Source organism: Sus scrofa, chromosome 4 (assembly GCF_000003025.6).
Source record: "Sus scrofa isolate TJ Tabasco breed Duroc chromosome 4, Sscrofa11.1, whole genome shotgun sequence".
Lineage (NCBI taxonomy): Eukaryota > Metazoa > Chordata > Mammalia > Artiodactyla > Suidae > Sus > Sus scrofa.
The window spans coordinates 98,324,961-98,347,349 of NC_010446.5; the positions used below are offsets into that span (position 1 = coordinate 98,324,961).

Here is a 22,389-nt window from a genome sequence, read left to right on the forward strand (position 1 = left end):
AGGAACCATGAGGTTGTGGGTTCGATCCCTGGCCTTGCTCAGTGGGTTAACGATCTGGCGTTGCCATGAGCTGTGGTGAAGGTCACAGACATGGCTCGGATCCCGCATTCCTGTGGCTCTGGTGTAGGACAGCGGTTACATCTCTGATTTGACCCCTAGCCTGGGAACCTCCATATGCTGAGGGAGTGCCCCAAGAAAATGGCAAAAAGACAAAAAAAAACAAAAACAAAAAACAAAGTAGTGTTAATTTCAGAAGTTCCTTACTTATTTTCTTGATCACATATATTTTGTTGCCTTTTTTTTTTTGGCTGTACCTGAGGCATGTGGAAGTTCCCAGGCCAGGGATCGAACCCATACCACAGTTGCCACCTGTGTCACAGCTGTGGCAATGCAGGATCCCTAACTTGCTGCACCACATGGGAACTTCCTATTTTATTGCATTTTTAAGTTGCCTCTTTCCACAAGTTCAATCTATAGATATATTTTTCTATTTCTACCCCCACCCTGCTCTCACCCCAGTTCCTGATCTATTACTTTCTCTTCATTGCCATACTTCTTGAGAATGTGGTGTATGCTAACTACCTGCCTCTATTTACTCACTTTCTGTTCACGTCTCACTCATTTGAACTATGGTTTTCACTCTCTCTACTCAGATTTGTTCATTCTCACCTCTGAACGTTATGCTGTTCTTAGACTCTTTTGTTTATTTATTTGTTTTTTTGTCTTTTTGCCTTTTCTAGGGCCGCTTCCCACAGCATATGGAGGTTCCCAGGCTAGGGGTCTAATTGGAGCTGAAGCCTCTAGCCTATGCCAGAGCCAAAGCAACGCAGGATCCAAACTGCCTCTGGACCTACGCCACAGCTCACAGCAACGCCGGATCCTTAACCCACTGAGCAAGGCCAGGGATCGAACCTGCAATCTCATGGCTCTAGTCGGATTCGTTAACCACTGCACCATGACAGGAACTCCCGACTCTTTTATTTTGAAACTCCTTTGGCTTCCATTGCCCTGCTCTCTCCAGGTTGCCTCTTCCTTCTTCCTTAACACCAAACAGGCATTTCTTGAGGCATTCTTTGCGTCCATTTCTTTTTCTTTTCTTTTTTTTTTTTTTTTTTTTTTTTGTCTTTTTGCTATTTCTTGGCCTGCCCCTGCGGCATATGGAGGTTCCCAGGCTAGGGGTCAAATCGGAGCCATAGCCACCGGCCTACGCCAGAGCCACAGCAACGCCAGATCCGAGCCGCGTCTGCAACCTACACCACAGCTCATGGCAACACCAGATCCTTAACCCACTGAGCAAGGGCAGGGACCGAACCCGCAACCTCATGGTTCCTAGTCAGATTCGTTAACCACTGCGCCACGACGGGAACTCCTTTGTCCATTTCTTTATCTCTTTTAGTTTTGGTGCTATCTTTCCTGCAACCACAAGTCTCTTGCAGTTGATGCACAAATTTAGGTCTAGGTCCCATTCTTTTTTGGGGGGCAGATGCCCTATGATTCCATTTGCTTAACAAGCATTTTTTACTTGGTTGTCCCACCAACCAATCCAACAAGTGAACTTCTACTGAAGAGAGCTGATCTTTCAGTTAGCACTCGCCTCTGTTACCGATATCATGCAAAAGCCTTCTTTCCATCCCATATACAATTACATAGTAAGTCTTGTTGGTTGTTCTGTCATAACTGTACTCGTGGCACTCGTTTTTTTTTCTGTTACATTGACCTATGTCAAGTACTTATAATATAATCCCCTGGATTTCTACAGTAGCTGTTTACCTAAGTGGATTTCCTGCTTCTAGTCTATCCCCTCTGCAAAACAACCTGGATCAGTGTTACTTAAAATTTTAATCTCCAGGAGTAGAGTTTCCAGATAAAAGATGAATTTTTTTTAGTATAAATATGTAATATTTGGAACATACACTAAAAATTATTTGTTGTTGATCTGAAGTTCAAATTAACTGGCCAACTTATACTTTTATTTGCTAAATCTGGCAACGGTATCTGGAGAAACTTAATAAAACTGATGGATCTGCAGACCATCATTTTAAGTAATTAAAAAGACTGGCTTACCATAATGATTAAGGTAACCAAAAAACTTGAGACAGTTTAAAAATTAATACTAGGTGTTTCCGTCGTGGCTCAGTGGTTAACGGATCCAACTAGGAACCATGAGGTTTTGGGTTCGATCCCTGACCTTGCTCAGTGGGTTAAGGATCTGGTGTTGCCATGAGCTGTGGTGTAGGTTGCAGACGCGGCTCGGATCCCAAGTTTCCGTGGCTGTGGCGCAGGCTGGCGGCTACAGCTCCTGATTAGACCCCTAGCCTGGGAACTTGCATATGCCGCCAGTGCGGCCCTAGAAAAATACAAAAAAAAAAAAAATTAGTAGTAGCAATGGTAACTGTTTAATGTGGTCAAGATGAAAATGTGTAATAATTCAGGCTTCACAATCAACCTCTTAATTTTTATTTAAATCTGAATGCACAATGAGCTTGTCAGATACTGCAATGAGTTCTTGGCAGCTACCAGATAATTTTGACTGTTGGATCTGAAATAGATCTAGTATCCTGGGGAACTTCTAATTGAAGACAGCTTTCAAGCATGTCAGATCCCAAGGAGAAGAGCATGTGGCAACCTCAAAAGTTGAAAGTTTCTACTTGGAAGAGTGCAGGATTTGTATTCAATTGCATGGGTTGCATTCATTACTGACGAGCATTTTTTTTACACTCGGTTGCAACATTTGGATGTGGTTTAAAAGATGTTTAATAATGTGTCATCCATTTTTTTCCTCTGATGAAGAAAGAAAATTTTCATGTATTGGGAAATAAACTTTTGGCAGTTAAGGCATCTGCATAACAGTCTGGTTTTCTTACAAAATCCTGATACTTTTTCTTAACATTAAAAATCATGGCCAGAGTTCTGGCTGTGGTGCTGTGGGTTAAGGATCTGGCGTTGTCTCTGCAGTGGGTTGGATCGCTGCTGAGGCGCAGGGTCTATGCCTAGTCTGGGAACTTGCATATGCTACGGGCACAACTGAAAAGGAAGAAAAAAAAAATCATGTCATTTAGAATTTGAAGTAATAAGTTCAGGTTAATAAATAATGAAAATAGGAGTTCCCGTCGTGGCGCAGTGGTTAACGAATCCGACTAGGAACCATGAGGTTGCGGGTTCGGTCCCTGCCCTTGCTCAGTGGGTTAAGGATCCGGCGTTGCCGTGAGCTGTGGTGTAGGTTGCAGACGCGGCTCGGATCTGGCGTTGCTGTGGCTCTGGCGTAGGCTGGTGGCTACAGCTCCGATTCAACCCCTAGCCTGGGAACCTCCATATGCCGCGGGAGTGGCCCAAGAAATAGCAACAACAACAACAACAACAACAACAATAACAACAACAACAAAAAATAATGAAAATATTGCTCAGCTAAGGCATTTGAATAAGCCTATTTAGGAAAATAAAAATAGTTTTTGTTAGTATTATCTGTATAGTAAAATGGGATTTTTACTCCAGCCCTTATTTAGAAACCTTCCTCATTACTGGCCTCCATACTTCATTGTGGAAAAAGCAGTCTTCTATTATTCGCCTGTTTCTTCTTAAAGATTATGCTTACTGGCTGCTATTTACTATTCGTACAGTTTGCACTAATTTGTTCTATGTTGAATCATAATCAGAATTATTGTTTGACTACCAACTGTTCTCTGAATAAAACAGAAAGTAGACTCATCTTTCGTTCATTGTAGGAATAATATCCTTTGTACATCCAAAGCTACAACTCCATCAGTTTTGATCACAAGCTACCTTTTTCAGATTTCGTCATACCTCATAAAATATTTTTTTTCCTTTTTTTTCGGCTGCACTCAAGGCATGGGGAAGTTCCTGGGCCAGGGATCAAATCCATGCCATAGCAGCAACTGGAGCCACAGTAGTGACAAGAGATCCTTAACCTGATGAGCCACAGGAGAACTCCAACAATAATTTATTTTTTCTTTTTAGGGCCATACCTGCAGCATATGGAAGTTCCCAGACTAGTGGTCAAATCAGAGTGGTAGCTGCTGGCCTATACCACAGCCACAGCAATGCCAGATCTGAGCCACAACTGTGACCTATACTGCAGCTCACCACAATGCTAAGCAGGTCCAGGGATCGAACCCTCATCCTCATGGATACTAGTTGTGTTCTTTACTCCTGAATCACAACAGAAACTCCCCCGAAGTAATTTTTTTTAATGAAAAATTTTCTAAATGAAAATTTCTTCTGCGGTAATTTGAATTTTTAATAATAAACCAAACAGTACGTTTCTGCGCATTTCCCCCTGCATATACACTGTGAAATTATTCATATTGTGTACATCAGTTGTGTCCACTCATATTTCAAAAACTTTTTTTTTTTTTTTTGTCTTTTTGCCATTTCCTGGGCGGCTCTCATGGCATATGGAGGTTCCCAGGCTAGGGGTCCAATTGGAGCCATAGCCGCCAGCCTACACCAGAGCCACAGCTTCACAGGATCCAAGCCGCGTCTGTGACTTACACCACAGCTCACAACAACCCTGGATCCTTAACCCACTGAGCAAGGCCAGCGATCGAACCCGAAACCTCGTGGTTCCTAGTTGGATTCGTTAACCACTGAGCCACGAAGGGAACTCTGACAAACAACTTTTTTAGCAAGTGTTGGGCTGATATAGCCCTTTCATGTTGTATAGCATGATTTCATATGATATTTGATTAGGGATTTTTGCTAATAGTTCATTATACTTTTTCCAAGGAAAACATTTGCTATTAACTTTGTAGCAAGTATTTCTGAAAAAAAGTGACTTTTACTTTTTTTTTTTAATGAGGGCTGGAGTTCTGGTGCAGTAGGTTAAGAATCCCACTTCAGCTGCAGCAGCATCCCTGGCCCTAAGCAGTGGGTTAAAGGATCTGGTGTTGCTGCAGCTGTGGCTCAGATTCAGTCCCTGTCCCAGGAACTTCCATATAGTGCGGGTGCTGTCATAAAAAAAATTAAAAATTAAAAAAATGAAGCCCATAACTTGCTATTTTTCATCCACAAATTCATCTGTTTCATTCTGGAAAACACTACTTTGCATTTGTTCTGGAAAAGTGTATTTCTTGGCAGTGAGGTTATTGTATTTGGGCCAAAATTGACTTGAAAGTTTTGATGTCTTTCTAAGTCACTGGCAAAATTTCCCAACAATCAAGGTGTAGTGGGCAATGGAGAAATGGATGGTAGCCCAATAAAACCTATGTTTTTGATATTCATGGTCATACTTACTATTTACTTAAAATTTTGTTGTTTTTGTTGCTTGGATGAACTTACCACATTTAAAGGCACATAATAATATATTCTATATCGGCACTGCAGTCTTTTTAAGAGCTAGCTATCTTTAAGATGTAATTTTATTTTTTCTTTTTTAGGGCCACATCTGTGCCATATGAAAGTTCCCAGGGTAGTGGTCAAATCAGAACTGCAGCTGCTGGCCTACACCACAGCCACAGCCGTACAGGATCCTTAACCCACAGAGTGAGGCCAAGGATCAAACCTGCATCCTCGTGGATATCAGTAAGGTTCATAACCTGCTGAGCCACAATGGGAACTCCTACAATATAATTTTTTTTTTTTTCTTTTTAGGGCGGCATGTGGAAATTCCCAGGCTGGGGTTGAATTGGAGCTGCAGCTGCTGGCCTACGCCACAGGCACAACAACAGCAACGGCAACGTGGGATCCGGGCTGCATCTTCGACCTACATCACGGCTCATGGCAATGCCAGATCCTTAATCCACTGAGCGAGACCAGGGATCGAACTCATGTACTCATGGATGCTAGTCGGGTTCATTAACCACTGAGCTGGGACAGGAACTCCCTACAACATAATTTTGAACTGAAGTAGTTTTTACTTTTTTCACCATTACTTTTTGTTTGTTTTTGTTTTATTTTTTTATCGTGACATACGTTTAGATTCACAGAATTACAAAGATAGTACAAGGAGTTCCTGTATACCCTCACTCAGTTTCCCCTAATGCTAATATCCTGCATTATAACGTTACATTTACAAAACTAAGAAATTAACATTGGTACAACTCTATTTAACTAAACTATATACTTTCCTTTGGATTTCATCAAATTTTCCATTAATGTCCTTTTTGTTTTTTTTGATCCAACCCAGGATCTTGTAAGTAGTCCTCATGTCCTCCAAACTATGACAGTTTTTCTCTTTGTTCATTTTCTTTTCATGATCTTGGCAATTTTAAAGAATACAGATCAGGTATTTTTGCAGACCATACCTCAGTTTGGGTTTGTCTGATGTCCTCCCATGTTTAGGCTGAGGCTATAGATTTGGTGGAAGAACACAACAGAAGTGAGGTGCCCTTCTCATCGCATCATGTCAGGGGTATGTGAAACAAAATACTGACTGCCATATCAGTAAGCAAAGGATTTCACAGTCATTAGCAATTGCAGCCACCTCCAAGGATGAGCCAGTGAACTCTGAGGAAAATTAGGATGTGAAACTGGCCCTATATCAAAGGAATGATTTCAGTGAGCCCAGACCTTTGTATCTTCCCATACACAGAAAAGCTCTAAATTCCTTAATTTCAGATATCTAGTTTTCTGTTATTAACAGTAATCTTTTGTTTATACTAGGTAGGTAGATAGTTCCTACTACTTGCTCTTTGTTGCAAAACTCCTCTATGTCCTAGCTCCTCCCAGCCTCCTCAGAGCAATTTTCTCAGGGTTACTTGAGATGCTGCCTCCAGGGCTTTGGAGTTCTGTCCACCGAATAAAATATAACAATCAACTTTTAGGATGTGCAGATATTTATTTAGTCCTCAATACATAGTTTTAATATAACTTACTATTGGCGAAGTTAACCTTGATTATTTGGGAAAGATGGTATCTGTCAGTTTTCTTCACTGTAACATTACTATTTTCCCCTTTCCATATCCTATTCCTTAAAAGCAAACTCCTAAGCCAAATTCACAATCAAAGGAGGAAAATTAGGGAGTTCCTATTGTGGCTCAGTGGTTAAGGAACCCAACTGGTATTCATGAGGATGTGGGTTCAATCCCTTGCCTTGCTTGTTGGGTTAAAGATCCATCGTTGCTGTGAGCTGTGGTATAGGCTGCAGACACGCCTTGGATCCTGCATTGCTGTGGCTGTGATGTAGGCCGGCAGCTGCAGCTCTTGATTCAACCCCTAGCCTGGGAACTTACATATGCCAAGGGTGTGGCCCCAAAAAGACAAAAAAAAAAAAAAAAAAAGGAGGAGAATTAAGCTCTATCTCCTTGTAAATTTTCACTGCTACTGGTTACACTTCAAGGTACTTTTTTCATCAATGCATTTCTTTTGAGTGAGTGATTTTTCTCTTTTTGGTGAACTGGAAATACAACACAACAAACTGATAGCAAAGAAAATTTTAATTTTAACAAATGTAACAATAATATTCAAAATATGTTAAAATACCTTGGCTGAGTTAAACTATACTGTTAACTGAGAAAAGTGGATCTATGTAATCTTTGTAGGATACATACAAGAATTCAAAGATGCTCAAGAGTGTAATGGGATTTCTGTTAAAATTAGAATTAAATTTCTAATAGACAATTTGTGAAAGATATGTGAAACGGCAGTATGTTGCAGTGCTACACAAAGGGGATGAAGGGAAAATATTCCCAGAGTCAGACTTCTTCAGTTTGCCTCCACCGCTACTTACCAGCTGGGTGTCCATAGTTTAACCTCTTTGCTTCTGTTTCCTTATCTGCAAAACGGAAAAAATAACAGAATCTACCTCACAATGTTGTTATGAGGATTAAATGAAATACTATAAAACGGTTTGGACAGTGTCTGGCCCGAAGTGCTCAATGCTTCCTATTTTTTGAAAATAAATTTGTGCAATATTCATCTTATCAGTTCTCTGCTAAAAACCCGTCACCATGTCCCTTTCATTGATCAGAGGAAGTTATCCCACTCTTAATCAAAATATTTTCTTTATACATTGCCTCTTGTTTTGGCTGCCGATATCTCCCCTACCACACCACAAGCGCCCAGATACTCGAACACCACCAGTTCCATAAAAAGCATTCAAAACTCACTTATCTAACTTTTTTCAGCAGGTACAAAGGTCCTTGAAATAGGAAAAAACTAGGAAGGATTGCAAATCACTAAGTGAAGTTTAAACATATGAGCACCTGAAGAAGATCTACAAAAAAAATTGTCTGCAGAGTGGCCAGCCAGGCGAATCCACCACCCAGCGAAGCTTTTTAGTAAAATTGTTTTTCACTGACGTCACTGGATCTCTGACCTCTAACGCACTAGAGGCGGGATTAAAGAGACAGCTGGACTTCTTCCTTGCCCTCTCTCCTCCTCCGGACCCGCTGGCGGCTCAGTGGCCAGCCCGCCTCCGGTCGATTTGGCATTTCCATTGGCCAGTTTTCCAGAGGAGGCGGGCCTTGGGGGTGACCACGCCTCCTGGGCGGGGTCTCTCCGCCGTAGGGGTTGGGGACGGTGGGGGTTGCTGCAGCCGCCATCTTGGATTCCGCGGTAGCGGTGGCGGCATTACGGCGCCGCGTCTGGGGAGTGGCTCTCCCCTCCCCCTCCCCCCGGTTCGGTGGCGGCGGCTCCTCCCACTGGGGGGGTGGTACAGCGGCGGTGGCATCTGCGGCCATGGCGGCGACTACTGCTAACCCCGGTGAGGAGACGGAGGACTGGTGTGCCTCTAAAGAAGGAGGGGCTGAAGGGGTTGGCAGCTGGGGAGACCCAGGGCTGAGGGGCCGTAGTTGGGGTGAGAGCGCTGGGACGCGCGTAGGCGGTTAGGGGACAGTGGGGGAAGGGAGTGACCTGGGGGAGGGGCCCGACCCTGGGGCACTGGGGAGACCCGAAGTGGAGGGAGGGAGCAGGCGGGTGAGAGTTGGGGAATCCTTGCCCCGAGTTCTGTTGGAGCGGCTCTTGGCGCGGGGCTGGCCCGCCTCCACTCTTGTGGCGGCGTTCTGCTGTGTGGTGTGGTCCTCTTTCAACCCTCTGCCCACTGTGGACCTGCTTGATGCCGAGTAACTGTGGGCAGAGTGGCTCTTTTTACTTTAAAAGTGGTTTGGACTCTTAAGCACTGGACCACGTTGTTGTTTAGCTGAGGTGTGCTTCCAAACGTTTAGGTTATAAAGCCTTGAATTATACTCAATTTCTCTTGAAAAATAAAAAAGCTGTGCCCCTACCCCTCGCCCCGGGGGCTGTCCTTTGAAACTTACATTTGTGTATTAAAGATGCCTCTAGTGTCTGAAGGCGGAGGTTTGTGTAATGCTTGAGTTTCAGGATGAATCTTGCCAACAGCAAGCATCCAGGACCCAAGTTTAATTTGTTAGATGTGGGTCGAAGCAGTTCCCATTCTTTAAGAAAAGTTCAATTTATGCTATATCTCAATGAATATCTCTTCTAAAAGGAGAGCTTGAACATTTCGAAAAAATCTAGTCAGTCATGTCTAAGAGATGGAGTGGCGTGTAGTGCAGCATGTCTAGACAGATCAGGTCTTCACATTCCTAGTCCCAGTCCTCTTTCCACTATGTTACAGTTATTTCTCCCTGGGAAGTATTTCATTTTAGGGATCCCAGTTTACCTTGCTGACCTTGGCCATTTTCCAGAAATCCCTGTCTTTAATAGCCTTAAAAAAGAAGCCAGAGGTGGGGATGAATAATTTGGAAGTACCTTAGTGGGAGGGATTCACTGCCATTCCCTTGTTGAAATTTAAATTTTTTTCCGTGTCTCTGAAAGGGAGTATTATTTTGCAATACCAGGTTTTGCTATTACAGTTGAATCACTGTGAAATTTACTGTCTTTCCTACCATGTTTCTGGGAACAGAAGCTATTTAAAAGGAAGTTAACATTTGTCCACATGGTCAATATCATATTTTTAAATCTTGTTAATTTTTTAGAGGAAAAGGAGATAAAATTAATGGCTAAAATTCCATTGCAGAAAGTGCTGAGTGATGGAATAAAATTGAAAAGATGCGATGATTATGGCAAACCTGACCTTGGAGTAAAATAACCTGTTAACTAGGGAGTAAATAAACAAGATTTTAAACTGATAACACATTGCAAAATACTTACATAACCCTAGTCAAGTCGCAAAGCATTTCTCCTGTTAAGAGGTGGCCTGGGTAAACAAGTTTAGTGCATATGTCAGAAGTTTTTTTTCTAGCAGTGTGGGTGGGGTTGCTTTATTTTGTTTTGTTTTTTAAACAACAGTTACCAGAATGACAATTTCTTGACCACATTTTTATTAGCTGATCGATATCAACTTAAATCTGTAAGCAAAAAATAGCATTTATTTGTATAGAATCTTTGCTAATGATGAAACAGTTACTTTGTTTATTGCCCTTTGGCAGCCTGCTTTCTGCAACTTTTAGATTTCTTTTTTGATGTTGGAGAATTCTCCTATCTCTTCCAAGTTATTGATTCCAAGTTCAACACATGATAATTAAGTTAGAAAGTGCATTTACTTCCTTCATTTCTCCTTATGCCCCTTTGTATCACATGAAAGAGATCATGGGTGGACTTTTGGTAGCCTGTTGCATTTTGGGAAATGAGGACCAAGAATGTAGGGACACAGGGTGGAAATGTACTGTGCTCAGTGAAGAGAAAATAAATGATTTTCAGGTCAGAATTCTTCGTTGCGTGGTCAAACCTTTCTTCTTTTTCAGCTGCACCGGGGGCACTCGGAAGTTCCCAGGCCAGGGATCTAATCCGAGCTGCAGCTTAGACCTATACCACAGCTGCAGTAAATCTGGATCCTTAAGCCACTGCACCACAGCAGGAACTCCAAAGCTTTTTTTCTTTAGAGTCAGTTTAGGGACTGGGGCCATCATACCTATTTCCTTGAGTTTTTTTTAAATTTTATCTTTTTGCTAGTTAAGTTTTCCTGTAGTTCCTGTTTGTTCTGTCATATGTCTGCAAAGGAAATTTAACTCTTCTAAGCTTCATTTAAGCTAATTTTAACATTAATAATACTTGATGATCACTTTAGTTGTGTTTAGAGTATGATTTAGAGATTGTTGGTAGTCCTTCAGTATCTTGCAGGGGACTAGCAAGATTTCTTGCATTTTTCACTGTCTTAACATGGTGTTGGATCAAAAGAAGAGTAAGATATGGTTTATACTCCATTCTCCAGGAGTTATATTGAAGTAATATTTCTGGAGTTCCTGTTGTGGCACAGCAGAAACGAATCCGACTAGGAACCTTGAAGTTTTGGGTTTGATCCCTGGCCTCGTTCAGTGGGTTAAGGATCCTGTGTTGCTGTTAGCTGTGGTGTAGGCTGGCAGCTGTAGCGCCTATTCACCCCCTAGCCTGGGAACCTCCATATGCTGCAGGTGTGGCCCTTAAAAAAAAAAAAAAGTCATAGTTATAATGTGGTAGTGGCTTTCTTTCTGCATAATTGATAATTCTTCATATTCTATTGAATTTCACTACTTCTCCTTACCATTGGCAAGTAGAAGTGGGTGGGTAGGTGGTCCATGAAATATTAAGCTGTATCTTTCTTTTCTCTGGAGTGCTAACAATATTGGGAAACACATCTTAAATTGCATGTGTGATTTGTATGCATTGGCTAAGGCACTGGTTGGAAACATTAATTCCTTGATTTGTAATTCAGTATTCAAGCCAGAAACATGAATGCATTTATTGGAGTGCAGGTTTTTCCTCCCTTGATTTTGTAGAGACCTCTTTTTCTTCTATTAGATATCATTTATTCTGGATGGAGAATGGGTAGAAGGCAAAAGAAAGAACACTTGTTTGGGTTTGTAAGGCTGACATTTAGGAAAACTTGTTTGTTTGTTTTGTTTTTTGTTTTTAGTTTTTGACTGCACCCATGGCATGTAGAAGTTCCCAGACCAGGGATCAAATCCATACCACAGCAGTGACAGTGCTGGATCCCCAACCTGCTGAGCCACCAAAGAACTCCTAGGAGGACTTTTTCTTTTCACATAATTTTTACCTTCATAAATTATATTTTAAAGCATCAATTAACAAAATTCTTACCCATTACCTTTACTTACCTTCTTTGGATATGGGAAGATAGGCATTTATGCAGTATATAAAATTACTATGACAAGATACTTTAAAAATTGTGTTCTATTGCAAAACTTTTTTCAAAAGTGTTTACATATATTTTAGTAATTCATCAGTTGAAATATAATTAACATTTTGGGAGTTCCTGTGGAGGCTCAGTGGTAACGAACCCAACCAATGACCATGAGGGCTCAGGTTTGATCCCTGCTCTTGCTCAGTGGGTTAAGGTTCCATCCAGCATTGCTGTGAGATGCTGTGTAGATCACAGATGTGACTTGGTCTCAAGAAGCTGTGGCTGTGGCGCAGACTGGCAGCTACAGTTCTGATTCGACCCCTAGCCTGGAAATTTCCATGTGCCATGGGTGAGGCCCGAAAAAGACCAAAAGAAAAGAAAAGAAATATAATTAAAATTTTGGAAAAAGACCCTTAATCCACATACTATTTATGCTATTCAATTTGTGGTACCAACCTGAATCTTTTCTGTATTCTTAGAAATTAAGAAGTAGATACTTCTGCATTCTTGGAACTCTAGTTTTGTTTTTGTTTTGAAATAGTTGTCTCTCACTTTAGTTTTTTTTGCATTCCAGTCCTACTCCTCTATTCATTCAAACAAGCCACTAACAGATGAGAATAATATGTTGTTTTATGTATGTTTTGTGAAAGTCTTTTGTGGTTCTCGCTATGGATGACTTTCTTCTAAGGCAGTAACAATAGAGATTTCCATAGTGCCAAGAGGTGATTGATCTTCAAAAACTAAATTGCAATACTCAAGGAAACTAAACCCTTTCTCCTTCATTTTACTTAGTCTGTGACATTTGGGGAATATTTAATTTCAAAACTAGTGAAATTTGAATCCTTGATTGTGGAAACTGTCTTTGGAGCCATCTTTTTTCCCCTTCAGGCTATTTACTATATTTATTTTAAATGTTGATTCTCTGGTGGTATAGTTCTGTATAAGGGTGCAAAGGTGACTTATCTGTTGATGTACTTCAATGTCTCTGTGGTTGTATAGCTGATTTCATTTAGGTATTTCAGTGAAGGAACATTTAAAGCACTTGGGAAATGCAAGGCCTGAGGAGTGGAGTCTATTTGGGCCCATCTTCCATACCCAGTGATAGGCTCGGCTTGTAGAACCATCTGTTTTTAAGAATGCTGCCTGGGAGTTCCCGTCGTGGCGCAGTGGTTAACGAATCCGACTAGGAACCATGAGGTTGCGGGTTCGGTCCCTGCCCTTGCTCAGTGGGTTAACGATCCGGCGTTGCCGTGAGCTGTGGTGTAGGTTGCAGACGCGGCTCGGATCTGGCGTTGCTGTGGCTCTGGTGTAGGCTGGTGGCTACAGCTCCGATTCGACCCCTAGCCTGGGAACCTCCATATGCCAGGGGAGCAGCCCAAGAAATAGCAAAAAGACTAAAAAAAAAAAAAAGGATGCTGCCTAATATGCCACGATGACTTTCATAAGTAAATATCAATAAATGTTGGATTTGGAGAAAAGATAACCTCTTTCAGTTTTATACCTAAGAAATCAAACAGACAGAGGAACGGGCACAACTATTAAATATCTATTAAGTTCCTACTATATGCCAGGCAATATACTTTGCTGTTTTGTTGGTTATTCCATTTGTTAGAAACCATTTCTCAGTTTCCAAATAAATTCTCTAAATTTTCATCTCTTTTCATCATTTCTTCATTTTGTATTTTCCCCTTCACATTTTCACTGTAGTTGAGTAGACAAGCTAAGTTTTAATGACTTTAACAACCTAATTAGAATTTAAATTCCTTGAGAGCAGGACCTTTATCTCCTTTGTTCACCACAGCACGCCACTGCTCACAGAGGTGCCTAGTATATAGGACTAGAGTTCAGTAAATATTTGTTGAATAAGTGAATATTGTAAAATCTGGCATCGGAGGTTCATATCTTTATGCACTGTTAACATTAAAATACCTTTGAAAGGATAGCACTAATTAAGCCTCCCTCTCTTTGCCCTTTGGTAGTCATAAGTTTGTTTTCTATATGTGTGTCTGTTTCTGTTTTGTAAATAAGTTCGTTTATGTCATTTTTGTAGACACCATGTATAAATGATAGCATGTGATATTTGTCTCTTTCTGACCTCACTTAGTATGATAATTCCTAGGTCTGTTCTTGATGCTGCTAATAGCATTATTCTTTTTATGGCTGCGTAATATTCGTGTGTGTGTATACATACGTACATACTTATATACATATACTATATCTTCTTTATCCTTCATCTGTTAATGGACACTTAGGGTGCTTCCTTATCTTGGCAGTTGTAAATAATGCTGTTGTGAATATTGGGGTACATGTAACATTTCAAATTAGTGTTTTCATTTTTTTTGATAAATACCCCGGAGTGGAATTACTAGGTCATATAGTAGTTTTATTTTTAGTTTTTTTGAGAAACCTCCATATTCTTTTCCATAGTGGTTACAACACTGTATATAACATTTTGTATTTCCTCTAACAGTGTGTGAGGGTTCCTGATTTTCCATATCCTCACCAACATTTATTATTTGTGGTCTTTACACGGTCAGTATTCTTAATTTCTACATCGTAAGATTTTCTCCACTGTGACCTAAAGTCACTTCCTACAGAAATGTAGCACAATGTATATATACTTTTTGAGAAGGAGGAGGGTGGGGTGTTATCTTTTTTTGGTAGATGAAGAAGGTGAAATGCTGCCTCGGGCAGCCAGGATGGCACAGTTGTTTGGATGGAGAGGTGAGCGTATGTTGGTAAAAAGAGCTGAAAGTATTGCAGTTCCTAAAATCTTTTCTATAACTTGCTATATTCTTCATATTTGTTTTCAGCTCTTTAAATAACTTTTAAGGTTTTTACTGGAATCCTTCTCCTAGTTCTTCATACTCCATAGTTGTGCTTTCTTGAATTTGACTCCAAAGACGCTGCATTGCTTGTTTTGTCTAACTGACTTAGCTTTTTGTCCCTTTGGCCTGCTCATTTTCATTTTCTTCTTCCTTATGCTTCTCCTTTTCTGGTTTCACTCCTGGGGCTGAAATTCATAATTGATTAATTAATTAGTAAGTCAATCAGCTTCCTTTCCATTTTCTCACCTATCTGGCAATAAATTAAACATTTATTTGTTAACTACTGTATCTCCTTTCCTTCATTTATGTTTTATATATTGAAGACTCTAAAATTTTTATTCCTGTCTTCTCACTTAAGTGTCTTTTTAATGTTTTCATCTATTAGGGAAAAAAACCTCTTTAGGCATTCCCATCATAATTCAACAGTTAACGAACCCGACTGGCATCCCTGAGGTTCTATCCCCGGCTCAGTGGGTTAAGGATCTGCTGTTGCCTTGAACTGTGGTGTAGGTCGCAGACATGGCTCGGATCCCACTTTGCTACTGGCTGTGGTGTAGGCTGGCAGCTATAGCTCCTATTCGACTCCTAGCCTGGGAACCTCCATATACCATGGGTGTAGCCCTTAGAAGACAAAAAATAAAATAAAATGGTGCATACTGAATAAAGCTGATGTATATTAAAAAAAAAAAAGACCTATATTTAAAAGCTATGAGTTTTCAAATTGAAGGAGCCAGATCAGGAATTTCCTAGAGGATGAGCTTTACTAGTAGGAGAGAGTAAATTAAGAAAGGAAACAATGGAATATAGGAAAGAGGCAATACAGCATGATGTATCTATTTTGTATACACTGGTATTAGTTTCCTTGTTTTTAGTATGGTACCCTTACTTTCAACTTTGCCAGATGTTCCCCAGATCAGAGGACCTTTGGATTTCACTCTCTGGAGAATAAGTTGGTCTTTTAACTGTAAGGTGGAGAAGGAGGCACTTTTCCTGCTGGAAGGAACAGGGAAAGGGTCTGCTTAAACATATATTGAACAAATCTTTTTTATTTTAGCTTTCATTTGCCCTGCCTGTACACTCCCCCACAGAAGTACCTAGAATCACCAGTTCCTCAGATTGGAGCATTCCTGTGTGTAAATAGGGTTGATTTTCTGCTTTTTTCCCTCCTGCTGGCTTAGAATTTGGTTCTTACGGGTCTCCCAAGGCAGTGGTCCCTGTTTCCAAAAATTTATTGTTCTTTTCTTCCTCCCATTTTGTTCTGTTTACGTGGTTTCATATCTTGTATAAAATTGTTTTTCTTCTTAATATAATTTTGGGAGGGGCAAAAGCGAATAAAAGCAGAGTATTAGGGAGTTCCTGTTGTGGCTCAGTGGTTAACGAATCTGACTAGGAACCATGAGGTTGCAGGTTCGATCCCTGGCCTTGCTCAGTGGGTTAAGGATCCGGCATGGCCGTGAGCTATGGTGTAGGTCACAGACGCAGCTCGGATCCCCCGTTGCTATGGCTCTGGCGAAGGCTGGCGGCTACAGCTCCGATTATACCCCTAGCCTGGGAACTTCCACATGCAGTGGGTGCAGCGCTAGAAAAGACAACAACAACAAGAACAAAGAGTATATAGGTAGGCGCTAGAAAAGATAACAACAACAAAGAGTATATAGATTTAATATATTCTCCTTCTTCAGAAATTGCATAGTTGAATTTTTTAGAGATTCCTTTACCTTTTCATTTTGCTATCATATTAATTTAGGCCTTTATCACCTCATTTTTGGTTAGTCTAATTCATTTCCCTGTTTCTGTTCAGATTTTAAATCTGTCAGGTTCATCTTTTAATTTACATTTTCTTCTCGTCATTCTGACTTAAAGGGATATTTTGCCTTTCAGCTGCTTATTGAATCACATTTAAGATTTCATCTTGGGAAGTTCCTCTTATGGCTCAGTGGAAACCAACCTGACTAGTATCCATGAGGACGAAGGTTCAATCCCTGGTCTTTCTCAGTGGGTTAAGTGTCCGGCATTGCTGTATGCTATGGTGTAGGTCGCAGATACGTTGCTGTTGCGGTGGCTGTGGCTGGGGCCAGCAGCTGTAGCTCCAGCTAGCCCTCTTAGCCTGGGATCTTCCATATACTGCAGGTGTGGTCCTAAAAAGCAAAAAATAAAATAAAATTAAATTAAATTAAAAAAAATAAATAATAATCTTGTTATTCAAGGCCTTCTTACCTTTGGCTAGCATTTGACATCTTATATTTTCTCTGAAGTACAGACTGTGCTCTTTATAGGCCTATTTCCCTACAGCTCCTCACAGCTAGTTTCATATTTTCATACCTCCCTCTACGATTTGCTCATGTTCTTTTGTCTATGTGGAAAGCCTGTTTCCTCTCCTTTACTTTTTCCACGGCCCAGCTTGACCTACCTTTTTGAAACTTGCTGGCTGGTTGGCTGGCTGACTGCCAGCTTTGTTTCCTTTAGTTTTTCCTTCCTATTGAGTACCTTCTCTGTGCTAGGGACTGTATCAGATCTTAATTTAAGCCATCTAAGAATTAATTTTCTTTTTCTAAATTCCTGTCTCAGTTGCCATGTAAACCTAAAAGTATACAGTTTATTTTTAATAGGAAATTAAAATTTTTTTTCTTAGGAAATTTGCATATACTATTTAAAATTTATGGGTGAACTAGAAAAGGTTAATAGTAATAACTTATAAAATATACTCAGTCTTACTAATAATAGAGAAATCCACATCAAACCAATAATGATAATCATTTTATACCTAGAAAATTCATAAAAATCTGAAGGATTGCCAAGATCCAGTGCTTTTTGGAGGTATGGATAACTTGATACTGTTAGTGATGTTCTTAATTGGTATGACCTTTTTGTAGGGTAATGGGTGAAGTTTCCAATGTGCTCCCTTAGATCCAGCGAGTCATTTTCAGATTTTTTTTTGGTGGTAATAGTGGCTCAGTGCTTAAATATATTCAATTGATATTCATTGAAACATTATTTATGATAGTGATAGATTAAATGTCGTAAATATATACATTTCTACTATGAAATATTGTATAACTATTAAAGAGTTAATGGTGTTTATTGACATGACACACCTTCCAAGATATATTGTTATATGGAAAGAAATAGAAGTTTCAGAATAAATATATGTAGTCCCTCCCCTTGGTTGTGTAAAAATTACTAAAAGCCTGTAATATTCGATGTATATAAGAAGATCTGGAAGGATCCATATCAAAATAGTAACAACAGTTTCCCAGTTGCGGTGTATGTGTGGAGGATTTTACTTTTAACTGTTTGCCTCTGTATTGTTTGAAAATTTTTAGAGACTTCTAAATTTGATTTTTTGCATATCCATATTTTAATATATTACTTTTGTAATGTAAAAATTAGTAATGGCAAAATCAGTTAACATTCTGGTGTTTGATATATTTATATTTAAGGAATACTTAGAGTATGTCAGGCACTATGCTAAGCACTTTTCACATGCAGTATCTAATTTAATCATCACCAAAGGTAAGTGCTCTTATTAGCTACATTTTACAGATAAACTCTGAGAGATTAAATAATTTGCCCAAGTTCACACATGTAGTATATGATAACCCTAGGTTTGGAATCTAGATTTATCTAACTTTAGAGTTTGAGCCATATACTTTCACATTTTTCTTTTCTTTCTTTTTTTTTTTTTTTTCTTTTTTGCCATTTCTTGGGCCGCTTCCGAGGCATATGGAGGTTCCCAGGCTAGGGGTTAATCGGAGCTGTAGCTGCCAGCCTACGCCAGAGCCACAGCAACGCAGGATCCGAGCCGAGTCTGCAATCTACACCACAGCTCATGGCAACGCCGGGATCGTTAACCCACTGAGCAAGGGCAGTGATCGAACCCGCAACCTCATGGTTCCTAGTCGGATTTGTTAACCACTGCGCCACAACGGGAACTCCTACTTTCACATTTTTCAGTGCATGCCACATACAGGCATACACATAAATTTTCTTTTTAAAAAATTGGATTTTCTGGTTGTAAAAGTAATATATGCTTAATATAAAAGACAAACAAAATTTGTGTAGAAAATCAAATGTAGAAGTCTCTGAATGCCATCCTAGAGATAACCATTGTTAATAGTTTACTGTGTAACGTTTGCTCACTCCATTCCAGCCACCATGTTATCCACACTATTCCTAGAATTTAACAGGTATGCTCTCACCTCCGGGTCTTTGCACTTTGCCTGGAGTGCATTTCCCCTAGATACCTGCATAGTTTATTCCCTTACCTTCTCTGACCTTTCCTTAAATGTTACATTTTTAGCAAGGTCTTCCCTTACTATCTAAAATTGCTTGAACCTTTATATACTTCTGAGTTGACTTCCCTTAGTTTATTTTTCTCCACATTTATCTCTCTATATAATATATTGTTAGGTCAAACCAAATGAAATTACTGTTTATCCATTTTTTTAACCTATGTCAGTTACATACTGTCAAGCCATTTTATATTATTTCTCAAATTTTTTTCCACTGACATGTAAAATTCATAAGGGTTAGCATTTTTGTGTTTTCTATTTATTACTTTATCTTTAGGACCTGCAATAGTGGCATGTAATAGGCATGCAATAAATATTAAACGAATTCTTCTAGGCTTTTGTTATGTATATAAACTTCTAAAAGTATTATATGTAATTTTCCGTAGCTTATTTTTCCATTTGCCATTATGATATATGGTGGATAACTTTCCATTTCAATGATGTAGATCCACCTCAGAATTTTTTTATATATTAAAATTTATTTTATTGTGGCAAAATATACTTAACATAGAATTTGCCTTTTTGACTGTTTTTGAGTGTACAGTTCAGAGGCATTAGTAGTGTCACATCTTTGTGCTGCCATCACCACTATCGACCTCCAGAAATTTTTTCATCTTGCAAAATTAAAATTATACCTTTAAACAATTTCCACTCCCACATTTTCCAATCCCTTCAGTGTAATATTTTCAAGGTTCATCCATACTGTAGCATATTGCATACTTTCCTTCTTCTTTTTCTTTTCTTTTCTTTTTTTTTTGCTTTTTAGGGCTGTACTCATGGCATATGGAAATTCCCAAGCGAGGGGTCCAATCAGAGCTGCAACTTCCGGCCTATACCACAGCCACAACAATGGAGGATCTGAGCCGCATCTGCGACCTATACCACAGCTCATGGCAATGTTGGATTCCCAACCCAATGAACGAGGCCAGGGATCGAACCCACATCCTCATGGATACTAGTCAAATTCATTTCCATGGAGCCACAATGGGAACCCTTTTTTCCCCTTTTCTTTCTTTTTTTTAACAGCCACAATGGGCCATACCTGTGACAATGCCAGATCCTTTAACCCACTGCACCGGGCCAGGGCTTTAACCCAAACCACTGCAGTCAGATTCTTAACCCAATGTGCCATGGCAGAACTCCCAGGTCCTCATTCCTGACCAGTGGAAATGAAAGTTCCAGGACCCTCCTTGGCCTTCTCTGATGCCAGAGGTGTTTTGTTTGTTTGTTTTTAAGAGTTGAGCTCCAAAACCTTAATTTCTTCAAAGTAGTTTGCAGATAGTTGAGTGTCTTTCTATGTACAGTAGTTTCAGGAGCTAAATGGAAAGTCATCCATTTGCATATATGGTAATTTTTCAGCAAGATGCCACGTTCATTTTAATTTGTCTTTGCTGATACTAACCCTTTGATGTTCAAGATACATGTCTGTGGGCCAGCAGCACACACTGACTTTATCTGAATGTCGGAGACTGTTAACAGGACCTGGCCTCTCTGAGGTAGGGCTCTGAATCATGGATATGGAGCAAGTTTGTGCTTTGATGTCCACTTTCTTCCAGAAGGAGAGCACTAAACAAATGTCTGAAGAGTCTCTCATTTCTTCCCTCTGCAGCCAGATGTGCAAACCATGGAACATGATCCAGAAACTTTTAACTGTTGAATGTTCCTGTTTGTTCTCTAATCTGTTTATCGGTTAATTTTATCAAGTGGTTCTTTTTTTTTCATTTTTTATTTTTACTTTTTAATTTTTTTTTTGTCTTTTGTCCTTTTTAGGGCTGCGCCTGTGACATATGGAGGTTCCCAGGCCAGGGGTCCAATCAGAGCTGTTGCTGCCGGCCTACGCCAGAGCCATAGTAACGCCAGATCCGAGCCGCATCTGCAACCTACACCACAGCTCATGGCAACACCAGATCATTAACTCACTGAACGAGGCTAGGGATTGAACCCGAAACCTCATGGTTCTTAGTCAGATTCGTTCCCATTCGCCGTGATGGGAACTCCTTTTTCATTTTTTAAAGTTTTATTGAAGTATACTTGATTTACAAGGTTGCGATCATTTCTGCTGTACAACAAAGTGATTCAGTTATGCATATACACACATTCATTTTTTCAGATTCTTCTCCCACATAGATTATCAGAAAATATTGAGTAGAGTTCTCTGTGCTATACAGTAGGTCCTATACCACAGCCACAGCAATGCCAGATCCGAGCTGAGTCTTCGACCTACACTGTGGCTCACAGCAGTGCTGGATCCTTAACCCACTGAGCGGGGCCAGGGATTGAACTCATATCCTCATGGATACTAGTTGGGTTCATTACCGCTGAGCCACAACAGAAACTCCTGGAATTCTTTCCTATTAGATAATTAAAATCCTATTATTTTCAAAAGTGTTCACTATTGACATAGGGGCAGGAAAATATATTAATACAGAATAGAAGTATAGAAAGATCAGTTATCTATAGACACCTAAAATATAATAAAGGAGTCATTTCAGATAAGTGAGGAAAGGATGGACTATCCAGCAAAGGATATTAGAATAATCAGCTGTCCATTTGCAAGAAAATGTTCAGAGTCCTGTCTTATGCCAGGTTGGCATATGTAATAAATTCCAGAAGGTTTAAAAATCTATGGAGTTCCTGTGCGGTGTAGCAGTTTAAGGATCTTGGCATTGTCTCAGCTGTGGCGCAGGTCACAGCTGTGGTGTAAGTCTGATCCCTGGTCCAGGAAGTTCCACATGCTGCAGGTGAGGCAAAAAAAAAAAGAAAAAGAAAAGAAAAATCTAAATGTGAAACACAGAAGTATTATAAGAAAATACAGAAGTAATCTGGAGGATGGATAGCTTTCCTAAACAAGATAGAAATTGAACTATTTAGGAAAACTGATAAATTTAACAACATAAAAATGCAAAATGTATATTTAAAGGCTAACATAGGTGATAATAAGTACTTGTAATACATAATAGGCATATATTACCCTTTAATATACTGATAGGTCCTACAGATTTATTAGACAAAGACTTCCAGTGTAAAAATATCAGAGGTATGAAGAGCCAACTCAGTGATTTCAGGTGACTAATATAAAAAGACATAATGAAAATTAAAACAGGAGTTCCCATTGTAACTCCCTGGGTTAAGAACCCAACACAAGTGTCCATGAGGATGCAGGTTCGATCCCTGGCCTCCCTTAATGGGTTGAGGGTCCAGTATTGCTGCAAAGCTGTGGTGTATGTTGAAG

At 39.9% G+C, this 22,389-nt stretch overlaps 1 protein-coding gene across 7 annotated transcripts in view; it reads left to right on the plus strand.

The window, feature by feature from the left end:
• Nucleotides 8,471-22,389, plus strand: part of ARNT (aryl hydrocarbon receptor nuclear translocator) — a 56,582-nt gene continuing 42,663 nt past the window's right edge. For 3 of the 7 annotated variants that reach the window (XM_001929670.6, XM_005663493.3, XM_021088680.1), the window contains exon 1: nt 8,471-8,659. In XM_001929670.6, coding sequence (XP_001929705.4) covers nt 8,635-8,659 — 25 coding nt within the window. In that variant the 5' untranslated portion in view covers nt 8,471-8,634. Of the gene's footprint in view, nt 8,660-17,633; nt 17,683-22,389 lie in introns of all 7 variants that reach the window. The other 4 variants (XM_013997187.2, XM_021088679.1, XM_021088678.1 and 1 more) reach the window with 3 other exon arrangements.